Genomic DNA, 14,551 nt, shown 5'->3' on the forward strand with positions numbered 1-14,551 from the left:
GCCGCCAGTCCGGCTGACACGCCTGTAAATCTCCAAGCTCTTACCGGAACCGAGCTGTTCCCTTCCCCAGTGAAAATCCTTGCGTTCGAAGCAGGCCGCTAGCTAGGATGCGCAGCCGGAGCCTGTGCACGGGTAGACGATGATGCATTGATGCGCCGCCGGCCGGCCGGCCGCTCGCACTGTTGCTTGCGGCCGCGTTCGCTATCAATCGATCGCAGTGGAGTGGCGCGCACGTTTGGGTTTACGAGGTGGACGTGCGGGAGCTTTCCTCCTCTCTGTTCCGGGGACAGGGGGATTTCGTTGATGTGCCCGGCCGGCCGGCGCGGCCTCTTCTCCCTGGACGCGGCGCGCATGCTGCCGTGCCGCCCGCAACCGCACTGCATGGCTCAGGTCGGTATGGCTCCCCCCGTTAGCCGGCGGCCGCAAGCATCGATGGCGAGGCGCTTTCGGCCGCGCGCGCCATGGCGGGACGCGACGGCGACCCCGCAACCCCGCGCACGCAATGCAACGCGCGCGGGGAGGCGGAGGCGGAGGCGGAGGCGGAGGCGGAGGGGAGCCGCGGCCAGCATTGATGCGCGGATGGTTGGGCTGGGGGGTTCCCGGGGACGCTGCAACGACGGAGCGACGGCGACGCGGCAACAAACCAGCAGGAGAGCTTTTGCCTTGCCTTGCCCAACATGTATGTATGTATAGCTTGGCTTCTTCCTCAATCCTGGACTAGAATCCAAGGCGATTTCCTTTCTCTCTGTTTTCTTTTTCTCAGTCCCTCGTGCCTTTTCGGGTATGGACACGGAAAACACACACGGGATCAGGCTTCAACTTGAAGGTTTTCCTTGCTGCGCCGAGACGTGTAGTGCGTTTCTTGACTGGTCTGCTGCTGAATTCTGGAGAGCGTGTTTAGTTTGTGTTTATCTACCTATCCGACTCCATCATCCATCGCTGTCTGAATCAGAGACAAAAGAATTCAGCTCTCTGTCATGGTCAGCACAGTATTGAATGATCCTGTGCGGTGTGGGGGTCTCTCCTTCCCTACATCGCTGACGAGTCATATCTCGCTTCAGAATCGTGCTGGCCTGTTCTGAATTCCCAATGATTTTTTCCTGAATTCCAGCGATGCAATGACAAGTGTACGATCTCAGGGGGACGTACAGGGCGCCATTGCTCAAGGCCTGAGATAATGGTTGTGTGCTTTATTGCTGGGCTCAGGTGCTGCTTGCCCAAGCAGCAGGGTGTGCTTAGATCACTTTGCATTTTGTATTTTTACGTTTTTGGAAAATAATCTTCAATATTTGAAGTATTAAATGTAGACTGATCACAAAACTAATTATAGATCTCATCTGTAAACTACGAGACGAATCTAATGAGCCCAATTAATCCACCATTAGAGCATGTTACTGTAGACGTACTGTAGCACTTTAGTGTCTAATCACGTCATAATTATGCTCATTAGATTTGTCTCGCGATTTACAGTCCATTTGTGTAATATGATTTATTTTTTGATTATATTTAGTACACTATGCAAGCGATTTACAAAAATTTTGCATTTTGCGTTTTGGGATCTAAACAAAGCCTAAAACAAGATTCATTTATTTTTACAGACTCAGTGCTCTTGCTTGTCACTGAACACTTCAATGATACAGTACACCGAAACAAATATTACTGCCCCTGCAGCCAGGATGAGCTATCCAAAACAAAAGGTATCTGATTAGACGCTAATGTGGTATCTGATGAATGTTTAGTCAAATTAAGCTGTAAGCTTATAGTACAAGGATGGATGACAACGATGTATTCAGCTACTTGCATTGTGCACCAAGCAAGTTCAACCAACGTAGTGGACGCAGAATATCAGTTTCCGGGTTACTGTCAGAATGATGGCACGGTAGCTGCCTGGCCCTGATCAACCACTCAAGTGACATAACGAAATTGCAATTGGCGTAGTACCTGTTCCTAGGAGGAGACAACATCGACCGATCGGAGACCAGGATGGCATGATCCGTGCGGGTTCAAGTCCATCGTGAACTGACCGGAGGAGGGGGCATGTCCCTTTCATGTGCGATACAACTTGATGAGTGGCGTTTGGTTGGCAGGATCTGGAGAAGACCACAGAGGACTCGGTTGCAATTGCGCATGCTTCAATGTGATTAAGGATGTAAAGTGTGTGACGACTGCGTCAGCATCGCATGAGCCACACACCTGATATTGTTGTGTTTTGGTTTACTGGGGAAGAAAGCATTTGATACGGTTCTGGTGACTTGTGCTTGTCACAAGCATGATCACTAGTAGCTTTGGAGTGTCTCCTCTGTCTGTTGACAATTTGCTGGTTGGGTTGGTGCTGGTGTACTTTCCTTGTCGTCACCGTTGTAACCTGGAGTACGCAGGTGCAGCAGAGAGGAGAGATGGGCTGAGATAGTTTCATCTCAAAAATTAAGGGGAAAAAAAGAAAGCGGGTGGAGATAGTATGGGCCATAGATAGGCCCACCGAGCCCAGACTGAGAACAAGAATGGGCCGAGCTCAAAAAAAAAATCTGTTTTATCTCCTCCAACTATCACGAAAATTTGATTTTCCTCCCGCAACTACGAAACCGGTACTTCACCTCCCTCAACTTTTCAAACCGTACATTTTACCTCCATCGAGTGGTTTTGAAGACTGTTTCGCTACAGTAACCATAGTTTTGTCTTTTTCTTTTTTAAAAAAAATATTTCAGTTGAATCTTTGAAAAATCATTGTAAATTATAGAAAAATCATAAAATAAAAAATTTAATTTTGTTGGACTCCACATGAGAAGATCTACACATTGAACATATAATATGATATGCTTTAGTATAAAGTTTTTACTACGAAGGTTTTGTTTTTGTCTTTTTTATTTATTTGGCTGAATCTATGAAACATCATTGTAAATCATAGAAAAATCATAAAATAAAAAATCTAATTTTGTTAGACTTCACATGAAATTAAATTTACAAAATTGAATTTTTTTAGATTCAATTTCATGTGGAACCTAATTTTGTAAATCATTGTAAATTCAATTTCATGTGGAGTTTAATAAAATTAGATTTTCTATTTTATAATTTTTTATAAACTATATACTAAAACATATCATATTATATGTTCAATGTGTAGATCTTTTCATGTGCAGTCCAACAAAATTGAATTTTTCATTTTATGATTTTTCTATGATTTACAATGATTTTTGAAAGATTCAACTGAAATTTTCTTTAAAAAGGAAAACTAAACTACGGTTACTGTAGCAACCGCGGTTACTGTAGCAACCGCGGTTACTGTAGCAACCGCGGTTGCTGTAGCGGACGCGGTTACTGTAGCGGAGCAGTTTTCAAAACCACTCGAGTCAGGTAAAATGCACGGTTTGAAAAGTTGAGGGAGGTGAATTATCCAATTTCGTAGTTGCGGGAGGAAAACTAAACTTTAGTGATAGTAGAAAGAGGTAAAACAAATTTTTTTTCAAAAAAAAAGCATGGGCCTCTAACTTCCTGGGCTCAGTGAACCAAACATGCGTCTTCTTCCCTACAGGACGGACAGCCGGAAACTGCAAGCAAAGTAGCAAACCGTCAGAGCTTCAGAGGCAGCGCCATGCGTGGCGGCGGAGATAGCTAGGTGCCGACGCATGTGCTCTTGAAATGCACGGGCGCTGCGGCGGATTGGTTCAGTAGTTCGCGGGGCGGATGCAGCTTTGGTTGTTTCCTTCCCCAGGGCCTCGGGGAGGGAAAAGGAAGGGAGCATGGATCATGTTGCTGCTTCTCAAAGTGCAGGAAGCGGAGACGATGACTGAAGAAGAAGGCTGGAACCCGCCTCCGAAACGCGACTCAACCTCATCACGGCATCGCAGTCGCCGGTGAGCCGTTGGGAGCACGGATGCCAAGTTCTGCCACTGCATGCGAGGTGTACGGTGGAATGCTCGTGAGGTAGCATCCTGCTAATTTGGCCTGGTTGGTGCGTTTCATTTCGCCTCGACGTGTGTAGCAGCAATCGGAGTCACGGTACGGTGCTGGAGCACTTATTTTGCTGGGCATCGAGTGCCAAGAGAATACTAAGCCCGTGTTCAGTTCCAAACTTCCAAATTCAAAAAAAATTTTCCGGCACCCGCATGGAGACTTAAATCTAGACGAAATAAAAAACGCGTTGCGACTGTTGTCTGTAAATGGCGAGACGAATCTAATGAACCTAATTAGGCTGTAATTAGGTGCTAAATTGCTACAGTAATGCTACAGTAAATAATCTCTAATGCCAGATTAATTAGGCTCATTAGATTCGTCTCGCGATTTACAGACGAGTTCTGTAATTATTTTTATGATTAGTCTATGTTTAGTACATCAAATATAAAAAGATGCCTTTTCAAAATTTTTACAGCCTGCAACTAAACGGGGCTATAGGAACTTTGACTGTCACTTGGATTATGAGTTCTACTCATAATCTCATTATGAGTAGACCGGTAAACCGGACCGGTAAACCGGTACTGGAGCCCGGCGGTTAGGCCGGTCCGGTCGGGAATGGAAACCCTGGTTACAGTAACCATCCTCTAATTACGCGGTCAAAAATCTCATTAGATTCTTCAGGGTTCCTATAGCGCAGGTGTTTTGAAGTTGGTTTTGTAAACTGACTTAGTTTGACACTCGTAATTAATGGTCAAAGTTCCTAGTGATATCTAGCACTAGGGAACCAAACGGGGCCTAGAAGCGTACGAGTAGAACTCATAATCCAAGTGACAGTCACCACAGTATTTGATGTACTAAACATCAAATACTCTTGAGACGAAGTTAAACCGGTACGTACCGGTATTCCGGTAGGATAGTCCGGTATACCAGCCGGTTTGGTCGGTATACCGGTGTTTTCGGCGGTCCGTTTTAAATCGTGAACCGACCGGTTACACCGGTATACCGGCCGGTTTGGCCGGTATACCGGTAGTTTAGAGTATTTTTCCGACGCTTGAAAAATGGATTCCCGGTGTGAAATAAAAGAAAATTTCGACATGAGCTATGCACATTTTAATGTAAATGACCCTACCAAAGCAATGAGTTATAATCATGCATACAAATACAATAGTAATAAGCGTGCATACAAATACGGAGTCATACACCTATACACATGAAATGAAAGTTCAACGTAGGAATGGGAAGACCCCCATTTGGGATGTGGTTTGGTATTCGGCGGTGGACATCAAAGCGATACCTCGCACTCTAAGCAGCTCAGCCTTGTAGTGTTGCCAAATTTGGCCCGTCCACGCCGATGTTGTCTGCCATTCCTGAACTAACATAGTGTAAAAATGGGGGTCTTCCCATTCGTACACCCATCTCGTCGGTGGCTGCATGCTGATGTCAGGAATGGGATAGTGAAAAGAGTGCCTCGAATCGCTGTAGGAGGAAGAAGAGTTCTGTGGACTGTCATAGTCCGTCGGTCCACCTGTTCTCCTCTGCGATTGCGGTGCTCCATGGTCGGTGTCCTGAGTGGCATGTGTGAACTGAGTTTCCCCTGCAATCAACCATATTTCATAATTAGTAGTCAATAGTCAGAAATATGTGTGTATTTGTATGTGCAATATATACCTGTGAAACGAACACCACGAGCACGACCACACCACCAGCAGCAGCATCAGCACCACTACCACCACCAGCAGCATCAGGCTCAGCACCGTCACAATCATCGGCCGAGCTGCTATCCTTGGACTCCTGATACGGAGGACTACGCTCACCTTCGCCATCATCAGTCTCGGTGTCGCTGTTCACTGGTTTTGCTGTTCCTTTGTCTTTTCGACGCTTCGAGTCACCCTTCTTAGGCCACTTGTGCAACTTTCTCTTCCCTAGGTGAGTGTCACCTATATTTTGACGTGCCCAATCGCTGATGGAATCATTCCCCGTAGCCTCACGTAGATCTGACACGTTTATTTGATCTCTGACAATATGGGACGGGAGAGGGATGTCGCCGTCATCATCATCCTCGTCCAGAACTGGAGCCCGGTTAGATCTACCATATTCCATCCATTCCCGCACCGGATTTTTCTCATCATAGAAAGAAAGATGGGCTAGCTGGTCAATGAAATCACCTTCTTCACGCATCAGTGAGCCGGAGACCTCCTCAAGTCGGAGACGAAGATTGTAGTTGACATAGACAAGCTTATTAAGTTTCTTGTGCGACAACCGATTGCGAACCTTTGTATGCAGCAAGGCAAAAGTACTCCAGTTCCGCTCGCATCCACTGGACGAACAACATTGTGAAACAAGCCTCATGGCAAGGTACTGCAGTTTTGGAGTACTTGATCCGAACATCATCCACCAAGACGCTGCATGTGCAACCAAGTATGTAAGCAATATTTTCGAATAGAGAAAATAACAATTTCATACGGAATAACTCTTACATGGGGATGTCTTTGGGTCCATCGCCATCCGCATTGCCATATCACTGCTATACTCGCCAATTTTCTACCGAAACACGTCAAACTCCTGCAATGCCTGGACGGCGCTCTGGAGATCCGTCATGCGCTGAAATGTATCCTTAAGTCCACGAAACATTTGTTGAGTTGGATCCATCGTATATGCATACCTCGGATTTAGGACAGCAGCTGCAAAATATAAATCACTTCAAATAAGCATTATTTCAATAGAGTTTAAAAATAGACGACTGATGTGTGCTTACCTGGACCCACATACGTGCCTATGAACACGTCACCCAACCTCTCGTCCACCACCTCTACATACTCTTTCAGTGTGGAAACATTTGTCCCAAAGAAAGACTTCAGCTCCTATTTCATAGTCTGGTAGGCCATCACGACTTCGCACATGTTCGGCTTCTTGTCCTGATTAGCGAAGCAGAGGAACTTGTATATTGGTTGAACCGTGTCGATGATATATTTCAATGCATCACACCACTCCATACTTGAAAAACTTGCATGAGTAAATCTACCATCTTCTGTATTCGTCCATTTGCTGTGTTGGAACTCAGTAGATGCCATCCACTGCATGAAACGATATATCTGCATACATGCACAACAAAAATATATCATCTCTGCTTGCCATTGTCTATCTGCATACATGCACAACAAAAATATATCATCTATTATTCTTACTGTAGCGAAAATGGCCTCTCATGCCATATTTCAATATAATGTTTTGGCGATTGATGACACACGCAACACTTGAACTAATGTGTTTGCTTAGATGATATACTCAGGCTTTTAGGTTCAAGTGATGACAAAGAGAAGAGAGGAGAAGCTAGGCCCGAAGGGCCGCCCCTACGGGGGTTCCGCTACCCGGTTAGCGGACGGGGGTCGAGGGGGAGCCGCCCCTCGCGGGTCTCAGGGCAGCGCCCTGAAACCTAAAAGAAATCAAGTCACCGGTTGAACCGACGCCAAGCAAATTACACACGTCGGTGCATTGACTTGAGCACGTCTGGGAGTTTTAGTATCACCGGTTAAACCGACGTAAGGCAAAATGTACTCATCGGTGCAATGACAGAGATGGCCTGCGGGCTAGGGTTTGGCACCGGATGAACCGACGATAGGAAGTTTGAATACGTCGGTGCAATGGCAGAAGCAGACCAAGAAAAATGCATACATCGGATGAACCGATGATGCACCGGTTAATGGCATCGGTGCAGTTGTCCAGAGAGTTTGTTTTTCAAGGATCAGAGGACAGTTGCACTCACCGGTTAAACCGACGCTAATATTAACATACACCGGTCGATTGCGTCGGTTGATTGCCCGTACACGTAACGGCTAGTTTTCAGTGGGCAGTTTAGTATCACCGGTTAAACCGACGATGGCAATTTGGGGAGCATCAGATTAACCGGTGTTAAGCACATTTCTGGCAGCTTTTCTCCAACGGCTATTTTTGCTTGTGCTGCCTATATATATCCCCAAGGCCGCACCATTTGAGAGTGCTGGAGTTCAAAGAAGTATACTAGAGCTAAAGATCATCTCCAACCACCATAGAGCTTCATTGTACATCATATAGGCTTAAGCACACTTGTTAGAGTGCTTAGTGCTTGATTAGGGATTAGTTCTTGCGAGAGCTCCCTTGAGAGAAGTCTTGCTGCGGCAAGCAAACACTTGTACTCGTCGTGTGACCCTCCGACTTGGTGTGGAGTGGCAACGACACTTTGTGCGGGGAAGGAGGCCCCTACTTGGTGTTAAAGCTCCAAGATAGTGAAGACGGTGCCGTGGTGACGCTTCGAGATAGACGGTGGCGGTGACCTCGTCTTTGTGACTTGGTGTCACTTAGCCTTTGCTTGTCGGGAGCCTTGGAGGCGTGGCAAGACGGTGATCAAGCGAAGAGACTCGGTATCACACTTGTTCTTTGTGAGCAAGTGGCCGTGGACGTAGGGAGGGACTTTGGTGTCCTAACCGAACCACGTTAAATCGTGTGTCTTGGTGTCTTCACGGGAGTTTGCATATCCTCTCCCTTACCGCTTTACTTACCGCATTACGTTTCCGCATTTACTCTTTCTTGCTTACCTTTACTTTCCTAGTTAGTTTGATTAGGATTGGCTATAGGTGGCAAGTCTTTTGGGGTAAGTAGAGGGTAGCATAGATAAACCTTAGTCATAACTAGCATGTGTAGGACGTGTTAGGTTTATCTTAAGCAATTAGATTGAGCCCTAGGATAGAAAAGCGATTAGCGACCCTATTCACCCCCTCCCCCTCTAGGGTCGGACACCCCGGTGATCCTTACACTTACTCCTACCTAAGTTATAGTGTCAAAAATCATCTAATACACCTAAATTAAATCTAGCTAAAACCTACTACATAGTGCAAAAAATCATGTAATATAAATAAATCTTTCCTAAATTCTAAATATACCTAAGTCATACACCTAAATCCTAAAACAAAACATCTAAATACACCTAAATCCTAGGAAAAAAATCCTAACCTGACCGCGGCTTACCGCCGCTAATTGGCAGTTTACCGCCTCTCCAAGCCGGTAAACCGGCCTCCCCGGGCGGCTAACCGGACGGGACCGGTAGATCTGCTACCGGTCTGGCTTACCGGTGGGGGAGACCGGTTAGCCGGGAGCTGAGGGCGGCTAGCCGGCGAAGGGCGGCGGTCGGCGACTTCTGGCGGCGGACTGGACTCACTGAGGGGGGAGCGGATGAGAGAGACGCGAGTGAGCCTTCTGGTTCTCGGATGCCAGGTTAAATGAACACTGCAACGCGATGGGCCCTTAATGGGCCGCGGCTTTTTTTCTTTTTCTTTTTTTTATTTAACTTATAAATTCCGCAAACCATACTAAATGAACGAATTTTGGAGAAAATTTGACACCATTAGATTCATTGCACCTTGAAGTATTTTTAGGAATTTTTCATTTTTTTTGAATTCAAATTTAAATTTTGAATTTGGACCGGTTTCATACCGGACCGAACCGGTACCGGGCCGGACCGGTTTGACCGGTAACCGGTCAAACCGGACCGGTTACCGACGGTTCGGTTAACCCTGACTGTAACATCACTGTAGCCAATCATCGTTTAATTACCGCCATTAGATTTGTCGCGAAAAGTTACACCCATCCCTGAAAAAGTTTTGCAAATAAACCTCATTTAGTACTCCATGCATGCAAGATTTTTTTTCTCGGCTTGCGTGCGCTAGGGAATACTAGAAGAAAACAAACAAGGCCTAGCGCATGTCATGTTTTCTATGTGATGTCTATTTTCAACAACACCAAATAGTATACCATCTTGCCATAACAAAATAAATAAATAGTATACCATCTTCCTTTTCTTCCTGAGAACATGTAGGCACCTCAGCCTTGCTTTGTTATTTATAGGCTCAAGGCTGGAGACAAACCTCCGCCGTGTTTTTGTCACTTGCCCTATTGCGTGGTCATTAACCATGCACCAGTTATGAGTGGTTCCTCCTAAATCTACTCTCATTTGCCCTGCAAATTTTGCTCTTTCCTTTCAGCCCTCTGGCTCGCAGACCTCCTCTCAAGAGGCTCTATTTGATGGATGGTGCAAGAAATTTGAAGGTAAAGAGGTAAAGCTGATTGTTGATTGATTGAGCTCCTTTCCCTTTTTTCGGCCTTAGAATACTTATTATGTCAAGATTTCTTGGTCTCTTCTTTCTTTCCTCTCCGTCTGCCGTCCATGCAGGAAACGACTTTTTAATCGTAAGAGGCACAAGACTTCTCAAAGGTAGTCTCATGGTAAAATCACAAATAAACGAAGAGAAGTCATGAATCTGTTTCTAACACAACTATGTCAATTCAAAGAACCTTATCCCATACCTTCGTTCTTGACACTGTGTGTCAAAGCATTCATAAAGAAGTAAAGAACACAACTGCGGAAGAGATATAAATGGGGCTGTCAATCTCATACCCACAAGATGACTACCTTCCTGAGGATGATGACGATGATATGGACAGGCTCTTTGTGCGGTCTCTAAGCTTTGATAATCTTAGCACGCTTGATACCCTTGAGTCACCACCGGCATTGCTCGATGCCCTGACTTCCAAGAGGCTCATCATACGAGGCTCTTTAAGCTTTGAAACAAGGGACAGTGATCCATTTCAAGCTGAAACTACGCTATCAATTGTGAGCCCTCAACCTGCAAAGAAGAGTGGCAACTACAAGCCTATCAACCTGCGAAGACATGGATCCTTGGATAATTTGCCACCAAATTCTCCGGTGATTGCAATGGTCAGCCCGAAACACCAGGCTGCAGCAATAAGGGTGCAGAAGGTGTACAGGAGCTTCAGGACAAGACGGCAGCTTGCTGATTGTGCTGTTCTTGTTGAACAACGCTGGTTTGTGCTATTCCATGCGTTTGATGATTCATTCTCAAACTTGATATGGTGTTTTTCTGATATTGGGGTAATGGTAACTAAATTTTATGAATTTTGATTCTAAAACCAGGTGGAAACTACTTGATTTCGCACTGCTCAAGCGCAGTTCAGTGTCATTCTATGAGGTACAGAAGCCGGAGACGGCCCTCTCAAGGTGGTCTCGTGCCAGAACAAGAGCTGCCAAGGTAAATTCACATGTTTACAAATTATGTTGCATAACCATTATTTTGAGCTTGTAACTGTGAATTGGAAAAAAGTATTATGGAACTTTGAGCTCGTGGCATTATTGTGATCCTTTCATTAGTATTAATCATTTTTATAATATTATGAACTTGGTAAACTGAACAGGTATAACTAATTTTATTCTGCTGTTACTGGTAAATTTGGTCTGGTGTTTTTGTATTGCTGAATGGTGTCATTAATGGGGCAAATGTTGCCATGAAGCTGATATGCCAAACTGCTGAAACGATGTGTTCTATTTTCCATAGGACTACTGGCACATTGTTGTTCTAGCACTATTGATTATTGAATACCGAATCTATCACTGGTATTTTTTTTCTGCTTTTGCTTCAGGTGGGGAAAGGTCTTTCCAAGGATGAAAAAGCTCAGAAGCTTGCACTGCAACACTGGCTCGAAGCAGTATGCATAAAAATGATTCCCTTCAAACACTAACTGATGAAAGGACATCATAGATAACAACTCATTTATGTTTCATTGACAGATTGACCCTCGACATCGGTATGGTCACAATCTGCACTATTATTACCAACATTGGCTACACTGTGAGAGCAAACAGCCATTCTTTTACTGGTATAGTTCATACAAAACTTTTAAAGCTATATCCAAACTAGGTGAAGAAAAGAAGTTAAAAGCTCTCTGAAATCATGTTTGAATAGGTTGGATATCGGTGAAGGAAAGGAGGTTGATATGGAGGACCGGTGCCCAAGATCGAAGCTGCTGCAGCAATGCATCAGGTATCTTGGTCCAGTAAGTGCCTCATCCCTCGCACCAATGAATCTGAAATCTCAAAGCTGAAAATTCTGCATATCTGAACACTAGATGTTTTGCTACTTTGTACAGAAAGAAAGGGAAATCTACGAGGTCGTGGTTGAGGATGGAAAGATGATGTACAAGCTGAGTCGCAAAATCATCGACACGTTTGAGGGCCCCAGGGGTGCAAAATGGATCTTCGTGCTGAGCACAACGAGAATTCTATACATCGGCACTGTATGTCCAACCCCACCACCTTGAAACCATGAATCTGGCCTCTAACAAAATAAACAACCACATTATTGCAGAAGAGCAAGGGCACATTTCAGCACTCGAGCTTCCTAGCTGGTGGAGCCACATCTGCTGCGGGCAGACTGGTTGTAGAGAAGGGAATTCTAAGGGTGCATGGATCAACACTTCACTACCAGCCTCGTAGTGTTTAGTACTGGTACAGCACCGAACTCACCTGTCTGATTCAGTTGAACATGTTTCCAGGCTGTCTGGCCACATAGTGGTCACTACCGGCCCACGGAGGCAAACTTCCGGGAGTTCATGAACTATCTGAAGACGAGGAACGTGGATCTTACAAATGTCAAGGTGAAGAAGCAAATCGAGTGCTATTTTGCTGTATATATCATCTTTGTCCAGGAAGAAAAGCCTATTACTTTGGCTTTTTCTGACACGATAACATCCTTATGTTGCCGGTTTTGCTACAGTTGAGCCCATCAGAAGGCGAGGAGGACGAGGGGCTCAGGCACAGGGAGAGCAGCGATCCCGCGAGGCAAGAAGACTCCAAGCCCCAAACCCCTGGCACCGACCAAGACAAGGCCACAGCCAACACCACGCCGGCCACGCCACCCTCCACGAGCGGTGATACAGCAACCACCGCAGCAGCAGGAGGAGGAGGAGGAGGCACCCCAGTGATGAAGAGGTCCTCGTCGGGCAACCGGCTGCAGCGCAAGCGCCCGCCGCGGCTGACGGTGAACAAGAACCAGCTGGGCAAGGGCACCGCCGAGCACGGCGCGGGAGCGTTCGGGGACTGCCTGGACTTCTGCAAGGAGAACCTGTTCCGGGGCGGCGAGGGAGGCGAGGAGTTGGTGGTGGTGCCGCAGGAGAAGATCCAGCACCGCATCAACTCCAAGATGGCCCTCCACTCGTACCAGCTCGGGAACCAGCTGTCGTTCCGGTGGACCACCGGCGCCGGGCCGAGGATCGGGTGTGTCCGGGACTACCCGCCGGAGCTGCAGTTCCGGTCGCTGGAGCAGGTCAGCCTGTCGCCACGGGCCGGTGCCGGGCCGGCCAGGTTCGGGACTTCGCCCCGGCACCAGAGCCCGTGCGCGCCGCTCGTGTCGCCCACGCCCGGTGGCCTCGTCCCGCCGACGTACGGCGCGGCGGGGACAGCTACGTCGCGGCTGCAGCACGGTGCAGCCTAGTCGCGCGCCATTGGCATATAGCATGAACCATACCAGCAGAGCTTCTAACTACCAGCACAGCAGTGTGCCACAACTCCACAGCATATTGTTGCCTATTCTTTGCACACTGGTGAATCACAACTTCTTTTGTGCAAGAAACTGTCTTTTCCCCTTCGTGTCTCCCCGAATGATGCGCGGAATCCTCTGTGGGGAAGCCTGAGAGTTCTCGTTTTCTTCTGCAGATCCTCAAAACACTCGGGCACTACACCGTTGTACTCATGAAACATTAGCCCTCTTGCCCTACAGTATGAATGCACGATAGAAAACATGATCAGCTCATTGGAGATATTTGCTCCATAGATTGGATACCCTAAGTGCTAGTGATGAGGTGACTGAGAAACTTACCATTCGCGATGATTGCAGTATGTGAGGAGATGATCGGCAATGGTGAAGGGCCGCACAGATGGTCGAAACCTTGCAGAACATTGTTGGCCGCTCGAACGATTTGTCATGATCTGGCCATCTGGGGGCGGGGGGCGCAGAGGGGTAAACCGAGTTGCTGCTGATTGAAGGGGGGGTCCTTGGCTGAGACGGAGAGGCACCTGTCCTGACGAAGGAACAGAGCCTGGTCGACGACCCGAGGTTGGTTACTGGAAGCAGCCTCCAGCGGTCGCTGATATCCACTCTGAAGTCTGAACATTGCGAAAGCAGAACGTTGTGCCACATTACCATGATGGACAATAAGCAGCATGTGCCTACCGTATTCCACAAGGTTGCCGAACTTGTCCGGGACGTGAGCAACGACAGGACCTGCAGGTGGGTTTGGAGGGTAGACTTGCACAACCTGCCTGGAAAATGGCAAGAAGCCGTGGAGCCGACCTTGGAACTTGGAATGGTTTCCCGAGCTCCAATGAATCATGGCTCCCAAACAGCAGAATAAAATATAAACGCAGGCACAACAAGGTAAAATCTACAGATACGACAGCGTACCGATAGTGATGGAGAAGAAAAGGGGCGCACCTCTCGTTCTCGCGAGGACGGAGGCCGACGAGCTCACTACCACGCGAAGCGGCGGCGCCAAGGGGAGCACTTGAAGCCACCGTGGGCCGGATGCCTGGATGCGACCCGTGGGCGTCGCGTTTTTTTTCATTTTTATATTAAAAAAAATAAAATTTCAAAAATATATGTCGGATAGAAAAATTTTCAAAAACGAGTGCATGTCGCCCATCCAGTGGGCGACAGGACATAAATATAAAAAAATTACATTTAGGTCCTGGCGCCCAGGGCGCATTAAACTGTGAACTTGTAAAATCGATATAAAATCGTAGAAAAATATAAAAATACAAACTCAACTGTTCTGGATT

At 46.8% G+C, this 14,551-nt stretch overlaps 1 protein-coding gene across 1 annotated transcript; it reads left to right on the plus strand.

Annotated features, from left to right (window-relative positions):
• The first annotated feature begins 3,510 nt into the window (after window positions 1-3,510).
• On the plus strand, window positions 3,511-13,346 carry LOC120693327 (IQ domain-containing protein IQM4-like). The gene is made up of 11 exons (XM_039976744.1): window positions 3,511-3,921; window positions 9,906-10,135; window positions 10,245-10,746; window positions 10,856-10,970; window positions 11,359-11,424; window positions 11,507-11,595; window positions 11,682-11,772; window positions 11,866-12,012; window positions 12,084-12,176; window positions 12,271-12,372; window positions 12,492-13,346. The coding sequence occupies exons 3-11, from the start codon at window positions 10,298-10,300 to the stop codon at window positions 13,206-13,208; spliced, it is 1,869 nt and encodes a 622-aa protein (XP_039832678.1). The 5' UTR covers window positions 3,511-3,921; window positions 9,906-10,135; window positions 10,245-10,297; the 3' UTR covers window positions 13,209-13,346.
• Window positions 13,347-14,551: the final 1,205 nt, after the last annotated feature.

Source organism: Panicum virgatum, chromosome 9N (genome assembly GCF_016808335.1).
Source record: "Panicum virgatum strain AP13 chromosome 9N, P.virgatum_v5, whole genome shotgun sequence".
Classification (NCBI taxonomy): domain Eukaryota; kingdom Viridiplantae; phylum Streptophyta; class Magnoliopsida; order Poales; family Poaceae; genus Panicum; species Panicum virgatum.

Coding starts and splice junctions, on each gene's coding strand:
- LOC120693327 (XM_039976744.1), top strand. CDS start 10,298: ATGGGGCTGTCAATCTCATACCCACAAGATGACTACCTTCCTGAGGAT. Junction 12,013..12,083: donor GAATTCTATACATCGGCACT/GTATGTCCAACC, acceptor ACATTATTGCAG/AAGAGCAAGGGCACATTTCA. Junction 12,177..12,270: donor TAGAGAAGGGAATTCTAAGG/GTGCATGGATCA, acceptor ACATGTTTCCAG/GCTGTCTGGCCACATAGTGG.